General features: G+C 36.1%; 1 protein-coding gene across 8 annotated transcripts in view; it reads left to right on the top strand.

The window, feature by feature from the left end:
* The window catches only part of ASH1L (ASH1 like histone lysine methyltransferase), a 208,003-nt gene that overhangs the window by 149,634 nt on the left and 42,925 nt on the right, over nt 1-15,444 (top strand). For all 8 annotated transcript variants that reach the window (XM_027530939.1, XM_027530921.1, XM_027530906.1 and 5 more), the window contains 4 exons: nt 1,017-1,111; nt 12,939-13,012; nt 14,667-14,712; nt 14,825-14,933. In XM_027530939.1, the coding sequence (XP_027386740.1) occupies nt 1,017-1,111; nt 12,939-13,012; nt 14,667-14,712; nt 14,825-14,933 (324 nt within the window). The remainder of the gene's footprint in view (nt 1-1,016; nt 1,112-12,938; nt 13,013-14,666; nt 14,713-14,824; nt 14,934-15,444) is intronic.

The raw sequence follows: 15,444 nt of genomic DNA on the forward strand, positions 1-15,444 counted from the left end.
TATGTATATAAATCATCTAATTTTGACATGTAGAACAAGTCACACAGAATAGTTTCTTGCACATAAACCATTTGTTACTGCTTATTTTCTTTGTCCCTAATTAGGAGAGTCACATGAAATGACTAGTTTGGGTTCAAAATTATAGAAAAAGAAAATACATTTGTTTTGTAGATAGACTTTTAAAAATTATCACTCTAAAATGTGAATTTGGAATTTTTGCTGCTTTATGAAATTCAATGGACATGAACTTAGGCAAACTCCAGGAGATGGTGAAAGACAGGGAGAACTGGCATGCTGCAGTTCATGGGGTCTCAGAGTCAGACATGACTTAGTGACTGAACAGTGACAACAACAACATTTTGTTAACTAAGTATTTTTGCATAAATTACTGTGAAGCCAAGTGCATTCTTTATTATATTTATAAAGGTGATTTTTAACTCAAAATAGCATTGCATTCTCTTTTTTTTTTTTCCCCTCTCTCTCGTTTAAATTTTATTATTTATCTTTGGCTGTGCTGGGTTTTCATTGCTGGGAGGGCTTTTCTCTAGTTGCAACAAGTAGGGACTACTCTTGTCCCAGTGCACAGGCTTCTCATTGCAGTGGCTTCTCTTTCACGGAGCACAGAGCATGGGACATGCGGGCCTCAGTAGTTCTGGTGTGTGGGCCCTGTAGTTTAGGTCCCTAGGCTTTAGAGTGCAGGCTCAGCAGTTGTAGCATATGGGCTTAGTTGCTTCACGGCATGTGGGATCTTCCTGGATCAGGGATCAAACCATGTCTCCTGTGAATTTTTTACCATTGAGCCACCAGGGAAGCCCAGTATTGCATTTTCTTAAATTGAGTATGGTTGACCTACAACCCTCTGTTAGTTGCAGCTGTGCAACTAATTCAGTGTGATTTAATGTTTCTACAAATGATTACCACTAAAACAAACGCTTGATAGAGTGATTTTTTTTTCTGTATTTTACAAGAGGAAATTCTCTTGCCTTTGACTATTTTCCATTCTTTTCTAATCACAGCCCAAAGAGCCGATTGATCCAATTAAAGAAAGAGAAGCTGGAATACACTCCAGGAGAACATGAATATGGATTATTCCCAGCCCCCATTCATGTTGGTGAGTACTCAGTATATACAATATATTGCTGAAAAGAAATGGTATTTCTTGAGTTTACGTGAAATGTAATTAATGTCTTTGTGTTCTCATTGTTTCTGTATCTCCAGGAGGTCAAGTCTTTACCATTTAATTTGTAGTCACTCTGAAGAATTTTTCAAACTCTTTTGCTTTCTAGGGGTCAAAATAATGTAAATCTTATTCACTAAAGTGTCAATAAACAACACTCTATCTGTAACATTTGATTCTCTAAGTGAGTCCTCTAGGAAAACCCAACTATTTCATTACTTCAGTTTCTAATGTTTTCTGTGTTCAAAGGGAGATGATTTGTGGATATGTAATAATCAAAGGGGGAAGACCCACTGCTTTTTTGATCACTTATATTCTTGAAAATTGATCAAGGTTTTCTTGTTCTGTTTATTTTTGGAGCAAATGTTAAGTCTTTGTTTAGCATTCCGATAATAATACCTTCCAGAATCTTATCAGATAAGTAAAGTATACCTGTAAGTCATCCTGGATTTCTTTCATTCTTTCCACTCCTCATCCATTCCATCTCCAAGTTTTGTTATTTTTCTCCTTGAATATATCCTGCTTCTCTTCAAATCCCATTGCTGTTATTCAGGTCCATGCCACTATTATCTTTTGCTTGGGCCATTGCAGTAGCCTTCTAACAGATCTGTCTACTTTCATTCTTACTCTTTTCCAATCCACTCTCTACACAGTAAAAGGAAAAGTCATTTTATAATTTAAATCATATTTAAAACCTTTCAGTGACTCACCATTAAACTATTAACTCCTTATCCCAACACTTGGGAATGATCTGGTTCCTGACTACCTCATTAATCTGCCTCTGCTGTTTCCAGATTTCCTTTATTCACTGTATTATGTCATGCTGGTCTTCTTTCAGATTCTAGGCCATTCCAAGCTGTTTATAGCCAAAAGATAATTTTGCTTATTATTACCTTTACCCAAAAAGATCTTCCCACAGTGGATTTCTTCTCATCCTATGAGTACAGGCTAAATGTCAGTACCAGCTTAAATATTATTTTCTTTAAAATTATTTTCCTGATTGTCCTACCAAATAGCATTCTTCACTCTATATCAGTTCTGTATCACAGCACCCTGTTTATTTTTCTATCATCTTTAATTGCTGTATTTATTTACTCATTTACTAATCTGTCTCCTTCACTAGATTATAAGCTTCAGGAGTATAAGATCATTTGTCTTTCTTTTTCTCCTTTGATTTTCCAGTGCTTGGTGCCTAATAGAAGGTTAGTAATATTGAATATACAAATGAAAGAAAAGAAGGAGAAATCAGAATAAGTTATTGAATGTAAGAAGAGAATTTTTTTTTTCAAGAACAACTTACTTGTGTAGTAAGATGTTGATCCTGTACTTTTAGTATCCTCTTCACCAGTGACTCTCTTGACTGTGGTGCTCTTCTCTGTGTTATGATTATTTAGTTCCTTTTTTCTCCCCAGAAGGCCCAGCACCAGCAGTGTATTTAAAGCAGCAAGGATAGACAAGTTATGCAATAAAGATTAGTTTGCTTCAGTTATTCTGTATTGGGTGGCTAGAGAACAGTTTAACTATAACATAGCGTTACAAGCATACCTTTCCACCTTTCCGGCGCCTGGATCAGGAAAGTTCTCTGGAGTAGAAAATGGCTACCCTCTCCAGCATTCTTGCCTGGAAAATGCCGTAGACAGAGGAGTCCATGGGATCACAAAGAATCAGACACGACTGAGTGACTGAGCACAGCACACACAACATTACAAGATTTAATTCTCAGCTAGATAACTGGAGAAGGAAATGGCAACCCACTCCAGAATTCTTGCCTGGAGAATCCCAGGGACGCAGGAGCCTGGTGGGATGCCGTCTATGGGGTCGCACAGAGTCGGACACGACTGAAGCGACTTAGCAGCAGCAGCAGATAACTGTACTATTGTTTACTTAAGAAAGGTAAGAGTAAGTTCCATACTCTGGGCTTACTACCAAAGTTCTTTTGAAAGAGCCTTTTGCTTTTAGTAGTGAAATCATGACAGTGGAAGAAGATTCTCAACAGATTTAGCTGTTTCCTAGATTCTGCTAGTGATAAACAGGCTTTGAAAATAAGAGGTAACTTTAAAAATTCCATATTAAAAAAAAATGACCATTTTGGTCTCACTGGTTTTCCTCTGGATGGGAAGTTGGCTAATTGATAACTCACATTTTGGGAAGAAGTTCTAACTTTTCAGGTGGATGATAGAGTCAGTTAACTCCAAAGGAGATGAGATGAATGATGGATAGGCCAATATTTATGTCAGATATCTGGCATGAATAGTGTTTAAGAGGTCCAGAATGGAAATCCCTTAATTTAAATAAAGATTTTGACTCTTAAATCCCCACTTTAGTCTCTCGCTAAGACTAATCTGTACTCAGTAGTCTATAAATTAAGTAAATAATGGAAAAACCTAACTCAGTAGTGGGCTTTTTTCCTGTGAAACAAGATTTAACATCAGGCTGTCACAAGACTGATTTCTTTTTGTGGACAGTGTTAATTTGTTGTTCAGATAATCTGTGATTGGGGTACAGAGTGAGGCCTGCCAGCTGTTGGAACAGGCCACTCCCAGCATCATGTAAACAAAGAGTGTGGCTTTGAGTCAGCCAGGCCTACATCCAGCTCTGCCTTTGCCATATTAGTCATGTGACTAGATTAGTAAAACAAGTAAAATAGTAATGCATCCTGTCATCAGTGGAGTAAGTGGAAAATAATATTTTTTTTAATTTTTAATGAAATCAGGTTTCCTTATCTCCTCAGAGAAATGAATTTCAAAGAAATTTTACTTTTTATAATAAGTACTCATTTAACAAAATATATATTTTACCTTTACATAACTGTGGTGTTGGAGAAGACTCTTGAGAGTCCCTTGGACTGCAAGGAGATCCAACCAGTCCATTCTGAAGGAGATCAGCCCTGGGTGTTCTTTGGAGGGAATGATGCTAAAGCTGAAGCTCCAGTACTTTGGCCACCTTATGAGAAGAGTTGACTCATTGGAAAAGACTCTGATGCTGGGAGGGATTGGGGGCAGGAGGAGAAGGGGACGACAGAGGATGAGATGGCTGGATGGTATCAGCGACTCGATGGATGTGAGTTTGAGTGAACTCCAGGAGTTGGTGATGGACAGGGAGGCCTGGCATGCTACAATTCATGGGGTCTCAAAAAGTCAGACATGACTGAGCGACTGAACTGAACTGAACTGATTTAGTCAATTCATTTTTTATAACAGTTCTACAGTGAGTTCAATGAGGCAAGCATGATGTTTTCAGCACATGGTTTCTATGATAGCTGGATATACCCATACGAAAGGATAAAATAACTCAAATTGGATCATCAACCTAAATACAAGAGCTAAAATTATAAAACATAGGAGTAAATTTTTGTGACCTTGCATTAGGTAATAATTTTCTTAAATGTCTGACACCAAAGTCATGTACAATAAAAGGGAAAAAAAGACAAATTAGACTACATTAATATTTAAAATTTTGTACTTCAAAGAACACCACCAAGAAACGAAAGCAACCCACAAAAAGGGAGAAACATTTTCAAATAAGAGGCTTGTATCCAAAATCCCATGTATATAAAGAACTGTTACAACTCAATAATAAAAAGACAAACAATACAATTTTTAAGTGAATAAATTATTTGAATTGATATTCCCCCCCAAAAAAGATAGAAATGGTCAATAAGCATATGAAAAGATGATCAGCATCATTAGTCATTAGGAAAATGGAATTGAAAATCATAATAAGATACCACTTCACACTCACTGAAATGGCTTTAATTAAAAGATTTATGAGAATGTGAAGAGACTGGAACCCTCATACATTGCTGTGAGAACATGAAATGGTATAACCTCTTTGGAAAACATTTTAATAATTAATCAAGTTAATGACAGATTTAATATAAGACCTAGCAATTCTGTTGCTTAGGTATGTACCCAAAAAATTGAAGATATATGTCCAGAGACCTCGCTGGCAGTCCAGTGGTTGGGACTCTGTGCTTCTACTACAGGGGACTCAGGTTCCATCCCTGGTCTGTGAACTGAGGTTCTGCATGCCACTCACATAAGCAATATGTGATGTAGCCACACAATGTAATACTGTTGGGCAATAACAAAAATTTAGTTCTGAGACACGTGCCATATAAAATCCCAGGTCTAGGTTTGAATTGAAAATCATGGCATTCCAAGAACCAGGGAGATTGCAAACTGAATTTTTAAAGGCATCAATGTATGCCAATACCAAGAAAATAGAATAATCTGACAAAGATTTTACAGTAGTTATAATTTGTAAAAAACACTTTAACAAACAATTATAAACTTACTTAAAACAAAAAGATAGAGCCTTGACAAAGAAATGAAAGGAAAAACAAGTAGAAATTTTAGAATAAAAATAGGCAGTAGCTGAAGTACAATGCTCAGGGATAGAGTCAGCAACAAAATGAAAGATACACAGGGAACAATCAGTGAACTAGATGATGTAATATTACCCAGTATGAACAAAAGAAAAAGTAGACATTAGGAGAGATAGGCTGTGGGACCATAACAAAAGAGCTTATATTTATATTCTTGGTGTCCTGGGAGGAGATAAGAAAGAAGATAGAGATGAAAAAGTGCTTGAGTAAATAAATGGCTTGAAAGCTTCCCAAATTTGGCAGAAGACATAAACCTTCTGATTCAAGAAGATGAGCAAACCCCAAACAGAGTATATGCCAAAGAAATCCAGGCCAAGACATGTTTATCAAACTTCAGCATGCTAAAGACAAAACAGTTTTAAAATAATGAGAGAAATGACTCTGTATGCATAGGTATAAATCAGATCAAATGACAGTGGGTTTCTCATCTGAATTCATGTAAATGGCACATTTTTCAAGTACCTAAAGAAAAACTGTCAAACCAAAATCCTATACCCATTGAAAATATCCCTCCAAGAATTGAGAGGAGCAAAGGCTTCTTAGGTGAAGGTTAACTAAGACAGTTTGTTGCCAGCAAACTTAACCTATGAGTAAAGGAGGTTCTGTAAATGGAAAGAAAGAAACAACCTTGGAACATCAGTAAGGCAGAAAGAATCCAGTCAGCAAAAATATGGGCATTTACAATAGGCTTTCTTTCCTTCTTCTTTTGAATTGAAAGACTTTCCTGACAATCCATTGGGTAAGAATCCATGCTTCCACTGCAGGGAACACAGGTTCTATCCCTGGTCAGGGAACTAAGATCCTGCCTTCCAACTAGTGCAGCAAAAAAAAAAAAAATTAAAAATAGAACTGCCATGTGATCCAGCAGTTTCACGTCTGGGAATATATCCAAAGAAAATGAAAACAGTAACTCGGAAAGATGCATGCACACACATGTTCATAGCAGCATTATTTACAACAGCCAAGATATGAAAACAGCCTAAGTGTCCATCAAAGCAGGAATGGATACAAGAGTTGTTGTATGTATATCAAAGTATAATACATGCATGTGCACACATAAACACAGTGGGATATTATTCAGCCGTAAAAATGAGGAAACCTTGCAGTTTGCAACAACATGGTGGACCTTGAGGGCATTGTGCTAAGTGAAATAAGTCAGACAAATACTGTTTGATCTCACTTTTATATGGAATCTAAAAGTGTGTGTGTGTGTGTGTGTGTGTGTGTGTGTGTGTGTGAGTGATAGAAAAGGGGATGACAATATGTGTGGTTACCAGAGTTGAAGGTTGTGAGAAGAGGAGTGGGAGTAAGTGGTCAAAAGGTACAAACTCCTAGTTACAAGATACTTAGGAACTAGGGATATAATCAACAACATGATAACCATAGTTAACACTGTTGTACATATGAAATTGTTAAGAGACTAAATCCTGAGTTCTCATTGCAAGGAAAAAATGTTTTCCTTTTTTTTTCTTTCTCTGTTTACTGTCTTTGTAAGAGATGATGATGCTAACTAAAGGTATGGTTGTAGTCATTTCACAACATACATACTCAAACCATTATGCTATACACCTTAAACTTTTACAGTGATATGGCAATGGCACCCCACTCCAGTACTCTTGCCTGGAAAATCCCATGGACGGAGGAGCCTGGTGGGCTGAAGTCCATGGGGTTGCTAAGAGTCGGATCCAACTGAGCGACTTCACTTTCACTTTTCACTTCCATGCATTGGAAAAGGAAATGGCAGCCCATTCCAGTGTCTTGCCTGGAGAATCCCAGGGACGGGGGAGCCTGGTGGGCTGCCGTCTATGGGGTCGCACAGAGTCGGACACGACTGAAGTAACTTAGCATAGCATCTAAATTATATCTCAAATGAAACTAGAGGAATATTAATTAATGAACCAAGCCAAAAAAAAAAAAAGATTGTGTTTAGGAAGAAGAGAATTCAAAAAACTGAGGAAAGATGATAATATTGCTTAGTAGATATTCCTTAAAAGGAAACAATTAGTGGATATCTCAAAACTTAAGCCATGGAATATATCTTTTCATTTCATTCAAAAATTTAAGACTTGCTCTTTGATCAGGCAGTTTTCTAGATGCTTGTGATACATCAATAAACAAAATAGTAAAGATCCTTGCCTCTGTGGAGCTGACATTCTTCCAAAGGGGAGACAGAAATCACAATATTCCTGTCTTTCTGAATCTCACCTGTTTTTCCTCAGGCTGATAAAACCAAAAACTTGAATCCTTATCATATTTTGCTTAGTGAAATTTAAACAGTTTCATCTTGTATCTTTTATCATTGTTTATAAACCCTTGGGCACACATTTCACTCAAACAAACACTACCACTGCAACTTTTCTTTGGATGGCGTTGGGATCATTTTCATAGAATAACAAAGGAAAAATGAGTAATTCTAATCTATTTATAGAGCAATATTATAACCTAATACTCAGATTATATATAAATGAGCTGAACTTTTTCTGAAGGTCAGTCACCTTATTTAGGGGACAAAAAAGGCCAAGTTTTTGTCAGATTTTAAGGTATCTTGAAAAGAGGTAGAGCCATTATTACCTCTCTCCTTTTTATTGAATAACTCCCTCTCCTTTGGTTTCCTCGTTTGCCTAGCTACTTGATTAACAATAGAATGCTTTTGTGAAATATTCTTCCTCCTATTGTTCATATCTTTTTCATATTAGAATTGGTTTTATAAAAGAAATCATCATGGACCTTTCCCTTTTAGATTTCAAGGTCAACACAATCTCCTGTCGTCTCTTCCTTAAAATGACTTTTTTGGCCCACAAAATGAGTTTTATTTCAAAGGGAAAAAGTAAAGAATTTCTTTGCTCCTTTTCTAATATTCAGTGGCAGGATTTGAGATCTCAAGGTTCAAGTATACAATAAGAAAAATCCACAAAAGATATGATTTCATCTAATTTTCAGGTGAAAGTAATTTTTTTTTCCATTTTAAAAATGAGGATTAGCTAAAACAGTATTTTTTTCAAATGAGGAACTCCTCAATATGTTCTTCTCAGGTATCCTCTCCAGCAGAATTTGACAAGGATCTTTTTAGGTGAGTCTCACATATTAAAAATGAATTACCTGGCTCTGGTTTCAGACATATTAGAGGAAAGTAAAGACTGTCTCATCATTTTTTTCCCCAACTCTTAGTATATGGATTAGAGAAAAGTCAAGGTGAAAGTCGCTCGGTCATATCCAACTCCTTGCAACCCCATGGACTGTACAGTCCATAGAATTCTCTAGGTCAGAATACTGGAGTGGATAGCCTTTGTCTTCTCCAAAGGATCTTTCCAACCCAGGGATCGAAGAGAAATACAAATAATAAAGAAAGGCAACATATAACATCTGTGGAGCTGTTTCTAGGAAAGCTCAAAATGTTGGACAGTGGGGAAAATTGTGTTTTTAAAGTTAGTTGAAATATGAGACTTCCCTGGCTGTTAAGACCCTATGCTTCCACTGTAGAGGGCATGGGTTTGATCCCTCATTGGGGAACTAAGACCCCAGCGTGCTATGTGGCCAAAAAAAAAAAAAAAAGCTGACATGAATAATGGATGCCTTTCTTTCTAGAAAGAGAAAAGTATTATTTTTAAATGTTCAGAACTTATACTCTGCTCCTTCATACTTGAACAACCTCTTCTCTACAGAAAATACACTAAGAGTTAACCCTTTACATCAAGGGATTTGTCCTGTCTTCTGAGAGCCAATTTTGACTTGCTAAAAAATTACATTTATTTGATTGTTGTTAGAAACAGTACATACTCATAAAAATTCCTAATGTAGAAAGATGTGAATTGAAAGATAAAGTTCCCCTTCCCAGAAACATACTAGTTTAGCATATACCCTTTCAAACTCTTTCAAATACATATATATATATATATATATGGCTTATTTTTTCCTGATACTTTGTTACCAAATTTTTCAGCATACAGAAATTTGAAGAAACTGATCACAAAATATCCCATCACACAAAAAAAATCCCATCACCTAGGTTTTGTCATTGATATTTGCCTGATTTATCATGTATTTATCCATTTGTTGTTCCATCCTGTTTTTGGATGCACTGCAAAGTAAACTGCAGGGACTGATACAGTTCCAGCTAAATATTTCATCATAGTGTCAGAATCAAGATCTCAGTGTTTGTTTATAGGGTTTTTCTTTTGATTTGAATTTACCCTCAATAAAATCCACAAATCTTAAATGTACTTTTGCTCAATTTTTAAATTTTTTCCTACTCCTCTATAATCCAGACCTTTCTCAAGAACATTATCATCATTCCAGAAAGCTCCTTTGTGCCCTTCCTTAGTCATTCCCCACCATATTTAGCCACTTAATGGATTTTTTTAAAAAAAAGTCAGCCCTAATATTGCTCTAATATTATTCTGCAACTTGGAAAATAAGTTTTCGTGTGAGTAAATATATACCTCACTTCATTTAACAGCTGCACATTCATTATTTAAATACACCAAAGTTTACTTCCTTGTTGTACTTTTTCATTACAGACTTTGTAGTTACACACTCAGCTTTGGTTCCCTGTCAAGAGATGGACTCCAGTCTTCTACCAACTGTAACCTCAGACAGCAGCTTGTTATATTAACCTCCATAAGTTATTTGACTTAGATATAACTATAATCCATATTGCTCTGTCATCAGATTTATCAAATGAATAAACTCACTGTATTACATGTTAACATGTAATTGCATGTTAACAAATAACATTTTTATGGAAAATCAGTTCAGTCGCTCAGTCATGTCCGACTCTTTGCGACCCCATGAACCACAGCACGCCAGGCCTCCCTGTCCATACCAACTCCCGGAGTCCACCCAAACCCATGTCCATTGAGTCGGTGTTGCCATCCAACCATATCATCCTCTGTCGTCCCCTTCTCCTCCTGCCCTCAATCTTTGCCAGCATCAGGGTCTTTTCAAATGAGTCAGCTCTTCACATCAGGTGGCCAAAGTATTGGAGTTTCAGCTTCAGCATCAGTCCTTCCAATGAACACCCAGGACTGATCTCCTTTAGAATGGACTGGTTGGATCTCCTTGCAGTCCAAGGGACTTTCAAGAGTCTTCTCCAACACCACAGTTCAAAAGCATTAATTCTTCAGCACTCAGCTTTCTTTATGGTCCTACTCTCACATCCATACATGACTACTGGAAAAACCGTAGCCTTGACTAGATGGACCTTTGTTGACAAAGTAATATCTCTGCTTTTTAACATACTGTCTAGGTTGGTCATAACTTTCCTTCCAAGGAGTAAGCGTCTTTTAATTTCATGGCTGCAGTCACCATCTGCAGTGATTTTGGAGCCCAGAAAAATAAAGTCAGCCACTGTTTCCACTGTTTCCCCATCTATTTGCCATGCAGTGATGGGACCGGATGCTATGATCTTCATATTCTGAATGTTAAGCTTTAAGCCAACTTTTTCACTCTCCTCTTTCACTTTCATCAAGAGGCTCTTTAGTTCTTCTTCACTTTCTGCCATAAGGGTGGTGTTATCTGCATATCTGAGGTTATTGATGTTTCTCCCAGCAATCTTGATTCCAGATAACTCCCCCCTATTTTTTTGAGGGCAAGTTTATTACGTTTTCGTCTTAGTCTGGATGTGGTAGTAACTTTCCCCAGAAATTTTTAATGAGAAAAGTGACTTTATTTTACATTTTTGCAAATCTTCTCGATGTCTAGCTAATATAGGACAGTTGGATTTTCTAATGTGTTTTTGCATTCTATTTGTTGTGATGTTATTATGGTTTAAATATATGAAGAAATCTGACCTCACATGGGTAAAAAGTTGTCAAAGAGAGGAAGATTTAATAATTTCACATAATTGTAGATATTCTTTGATATTATAGCAAAAATTAAAAATGTTCCTTAACATTCGAATGCTGGAGTATGAAATCAATGGATTTTTTTGTATTGTTGCCTTAAAATCCAGATCTCTCTTCTAAGTTAAATAGATTTTTACCCATGTATGATTTTATCACTTCATGCATTAGACATTGGAAAATATTAATTCACTGAATTACATTGCTCTTCCATTTCCTGTATGTATCCCTGACAATTCATATTTGTGATTTGCCACTTATTTCATGAGAAAAACATAAGTATTGGAAAACAGAATCTCCTGATAATTAGTAGACACAAGTTTTGCAAAATTTCAGTGTTCACTTCAAACTAAAATTTTATCATTGGAAATATATTTTCAGTTGGAGTTCTTGAAGTAACAAGTTCACTGGATTTATTTTCAGTTCCTAGGTTAGAATAACCATTGTCTGTCAGTTCTTTTAAGTAAAAATGTCGTTCTATTAAAAAAGCCAACTGGTTCGGCCCACCATTCAAATATTTGCACAAGTGCATTTCCTTAAAATAACCATCATACCTTAGTATATAGCAGAAGTACTTTATGCATACTTGCATTGTGTCATGCAGAATAAAGATTTTGGTTTGTGGGTCAAGATTTAATATTTTTACTACTTTATCAAGAGCATTCTTAGATAATGCCGTATAGTTCATTTCTACTGGTTTCGTTCTAATAGAGATTTGTGCCACATGCCTTCATTCATACTAAAAGTACAGCTTTACCCACTATTCCTTTTACCCCATTAGTACAAATGTCAGCATAATGAAAATGCATATAATATCTTAGTTGTGTTACCAAAATAGTTTTGACCTCTCGGATCCCTTGGGGTAAGCAGAGCACACTTTGAGAACTGCTGGTCTGGAGACCATGATAAAACACGTCCAGATAACAAGGAAACATCTAAATCCTGCAAGAAGTGAGTTGAGCATCATAGTGCTTCATGAACAAAAAGATCATATAGAGTAAAGAAATTGGGGGGCAGGGTGCCTCTTTATGGTAGAAAGGGGCTTTGAAACTGGCTATAAAAAGTAGTAGTATTTCAACAGGTAGGAAGAAAAATGTTAACAGATCATAAATTTACATGTAAATACTCTTGAGTTATTTAAATTCAGAGTTTCCTATTTTGGAAAAATTTTATACTCCTTTTGTAGTTAGCCTTAAATTATGTACAATAATGGAGGAAAGATAATAGACGCTCTGGTTAGTGACTTTAATGATTGACAAATTCTTAGTATTTAGTGTGCTTCATAATGATGACTTCTTTTGCAGTAAGTTTGCCATGCTAGTTGTTTTATATAAGCTAAAATTAAAACATCTTTAGCATATACCACATGGAGCACAGTGGAAAAGAATAGCAAAAATTAAAAATTGGTGATGGAAAATTCATAAAATTTAACATGAAATGTTTATTTTTTTTACTCAGTGCATGTTAAAGCTTGTGGCTATTTGACTCTTTGTATAAAATAAATACTGAAATGGATAGTATTGTTTTGTTTCAGGAAAATATCTAAGGCAAAAGAGAATTGATTTTCAGCTTCCCTATGACATTCTTTGGCAGTGGAAACATAATCAGGTATGAGCTTATCTTACCATATTTCATTCCTTTTTTTTTTTTTTCAGTTTTATGTGTTTATTTATTTTTTACTTTACAATATTGGTTTTGCCATACGTTGACATGAATCCGCCATGGGTGTACATGTGTTCCCCATCCTGAACCCCCCCTTCCACCTCCCTCCCCCGGTATTTCATTCTTAAGTGCTAAATGGGGGAGAGGGAGATGCAAGTCTTTTTCTCTGCCTCCTTGTTATGCTCTCATCTTAGGAAATACAGAGAAGTGTCCCTGTGAAGGTCAGAGACTAAGAAAAATGAATTTGCATCCATATTTAATATGACCTATTTGCCTTTACTCATAACTTCAAAATAGCAGTAAGTTCCTGCTTCCTTAGGAAACCTTCAGTTATTATTCTGGACTTTTATTCTGGTAGCAAAGATTCTGTTCTGTAAGAATCCTGTTTGATGCAGGTCTCAAGAGAATTTAGATGTACTGCCAGCAGCATTAAGAAATTTCAGGCTTTATTTTCGTTGGCTCCTTCCCATCAGTTTGGAATTTATTTTTCACATACAAAAGAGAGTCTTCTACCAAAGGAAACAGGGAAAATATTTAATACTCTTGTACTTTTAAATATATTGGGAACTAAAACTGGGAAGGTGCTGTTTTTCTTTCTTACTTACCTAAATTGAAGTTGCCCCCAGTAATTTTTATATTTAGCAAAAGCCCCCAGAATCCATATTGGGAACTACCATTGGGAAATAGAAGTAGTCATGCAAATGAGGTAAATAGGCTCCTGAGTTTTGCCAGAATTCCACCAAAGTTTAATCTTGGAAAGCCAAAAGCAGTGAACATTCCCATCTGCATTCTCTTCTTTGATGGTCTGTCCTGAATTTTAAGAGGGTCAGTATGTTAGATATTTGTCTCAGAGAGTTCATAACAATAAAGGAGATAGTGTTTTGACTCACTGTACCCACTGAAAAATGATGGTGGGATTATTCTTATAGATTAGTACACTTTAGCTTAAACAGCTTAAACCAAGCTCCTGTTTGTTTGTTTGTTTGTTTTTTGGTACTGTCTTCTATAGTAAAACACTCACAGACTGACTAATACTTTTTTTTCATAATGCATTCTTTATTGCAGTATGAGAACACCATTATCCTGCCTGCCATCTCCCCTTTATTAACTGAATTAATTGCCTTAATTAAAATGTAAAATTTGTTTTCCTACAATAATCATCCTGAAAAAGCCAGGATACTTATCTTTTTCATATCATATACCTACCCTACCCATCTGAACAAGCCCTGTGCAAGTTTTCCTTTCTTTTCATAGAGGGAAATAAAGTCTTAATTTATCCAAATGAATAGCTTTAATCTGCAGTGTGATAATCATTTAAATCTGTCCAATAACTTGCTGAAGAAACATCTAACAAAAAATACGTTTTCTTTAATCTACTTATGATTGTTTCTGTTGAATATAGTTCTCTTACCCTGATCTGGTAAGTCACCTTTTATTCCAGGGTAAAAAGTGATCACACCTCAAATGTATCCAACCCAGAAAGTAAGTGTTTCCATATGGGCAGAGTACATAGATAATTTCTTTATTTTTAGTGATTTATACTGTTTTCTGGCATTTGAAGTTGAATGCTATATCGGGATTTTTCTGTTTTTTCTTCTAGCTGTACAAGAAACCAGATGTCCCACTATATAAAAAAATTCGTTCAAGTGAGTAAAATGAGAGCTGTTTTTTCTGCCTCCATACCATCAGTGTTCTCAGCCTGGCACTTAAAAATTACTCTATATGTTCACAAACTATTCTTTGTTGTCTTCTCTCAAGATGTCTACGTTGATGTCAAACCCCTTTCTGGTTATGAGGCTACCACTTGTAACTGTAAGAAGCCAGATGATGACACCAAAAAGGGCTGTGTGGATGACTGCCTCAATAGGTACTGTACTAAACTAATTCTGTAAGCCCAGGCTTTAAGATCTGTAAGATGCTTCATTTACGGGAAGTCCCTGGTGGTCCAGTGTTTAAAACTCTGTGTTTTCACTGTCAAGGGCCTGAGTTCAATCCCTAGTTGGGGAACTAAGATTCCACAAGCCACGTGTGGCCAGAAAAAAAAAAAGACTTCATTTAAAGGAAAAAGTTAAGTAGACTCTGATATCCTCTCAAGAAATCAAAAATGATATATGAAACCTAACTGATGGACTGTCTTGGTCTGCTTGGGCTGCTATAACAATCATAGACTTAAATAATAGAAATATATTTCTCACAATTCTGGAGGCTGGGAAGTCCATGGTGAAATTGTCAGCAGATTCAATGTCTGGTGAGGACCTACTTCCTAGCTTATAGACAGCTGCCTTCTCCCTGAATACTCACATGGCCTCTCCTCAGTACATGCTCATGGTAGAAAGATACTTCTCTCTCTTCCTCTTCTTAGAAGGCCACTAATCCCA

The sequence above is a fragment of the Bos indicus x Bos taurus genome, chromosome 3 (assembly GCF_003369695.1).
Source record: "Bos indicus x Bos taurus breed Angus x Brahman F1 hybrid chromosome 3, Bos_hybrid_MaternalHap_v2.0, whole genome shotgun sequence".
Lineage (NCBI taxonomy): Eukaryota > Metazoa > Chordata > Mammalia > Artiodactyla > Bovidae > Bos > Bos indicus x Bos taurus.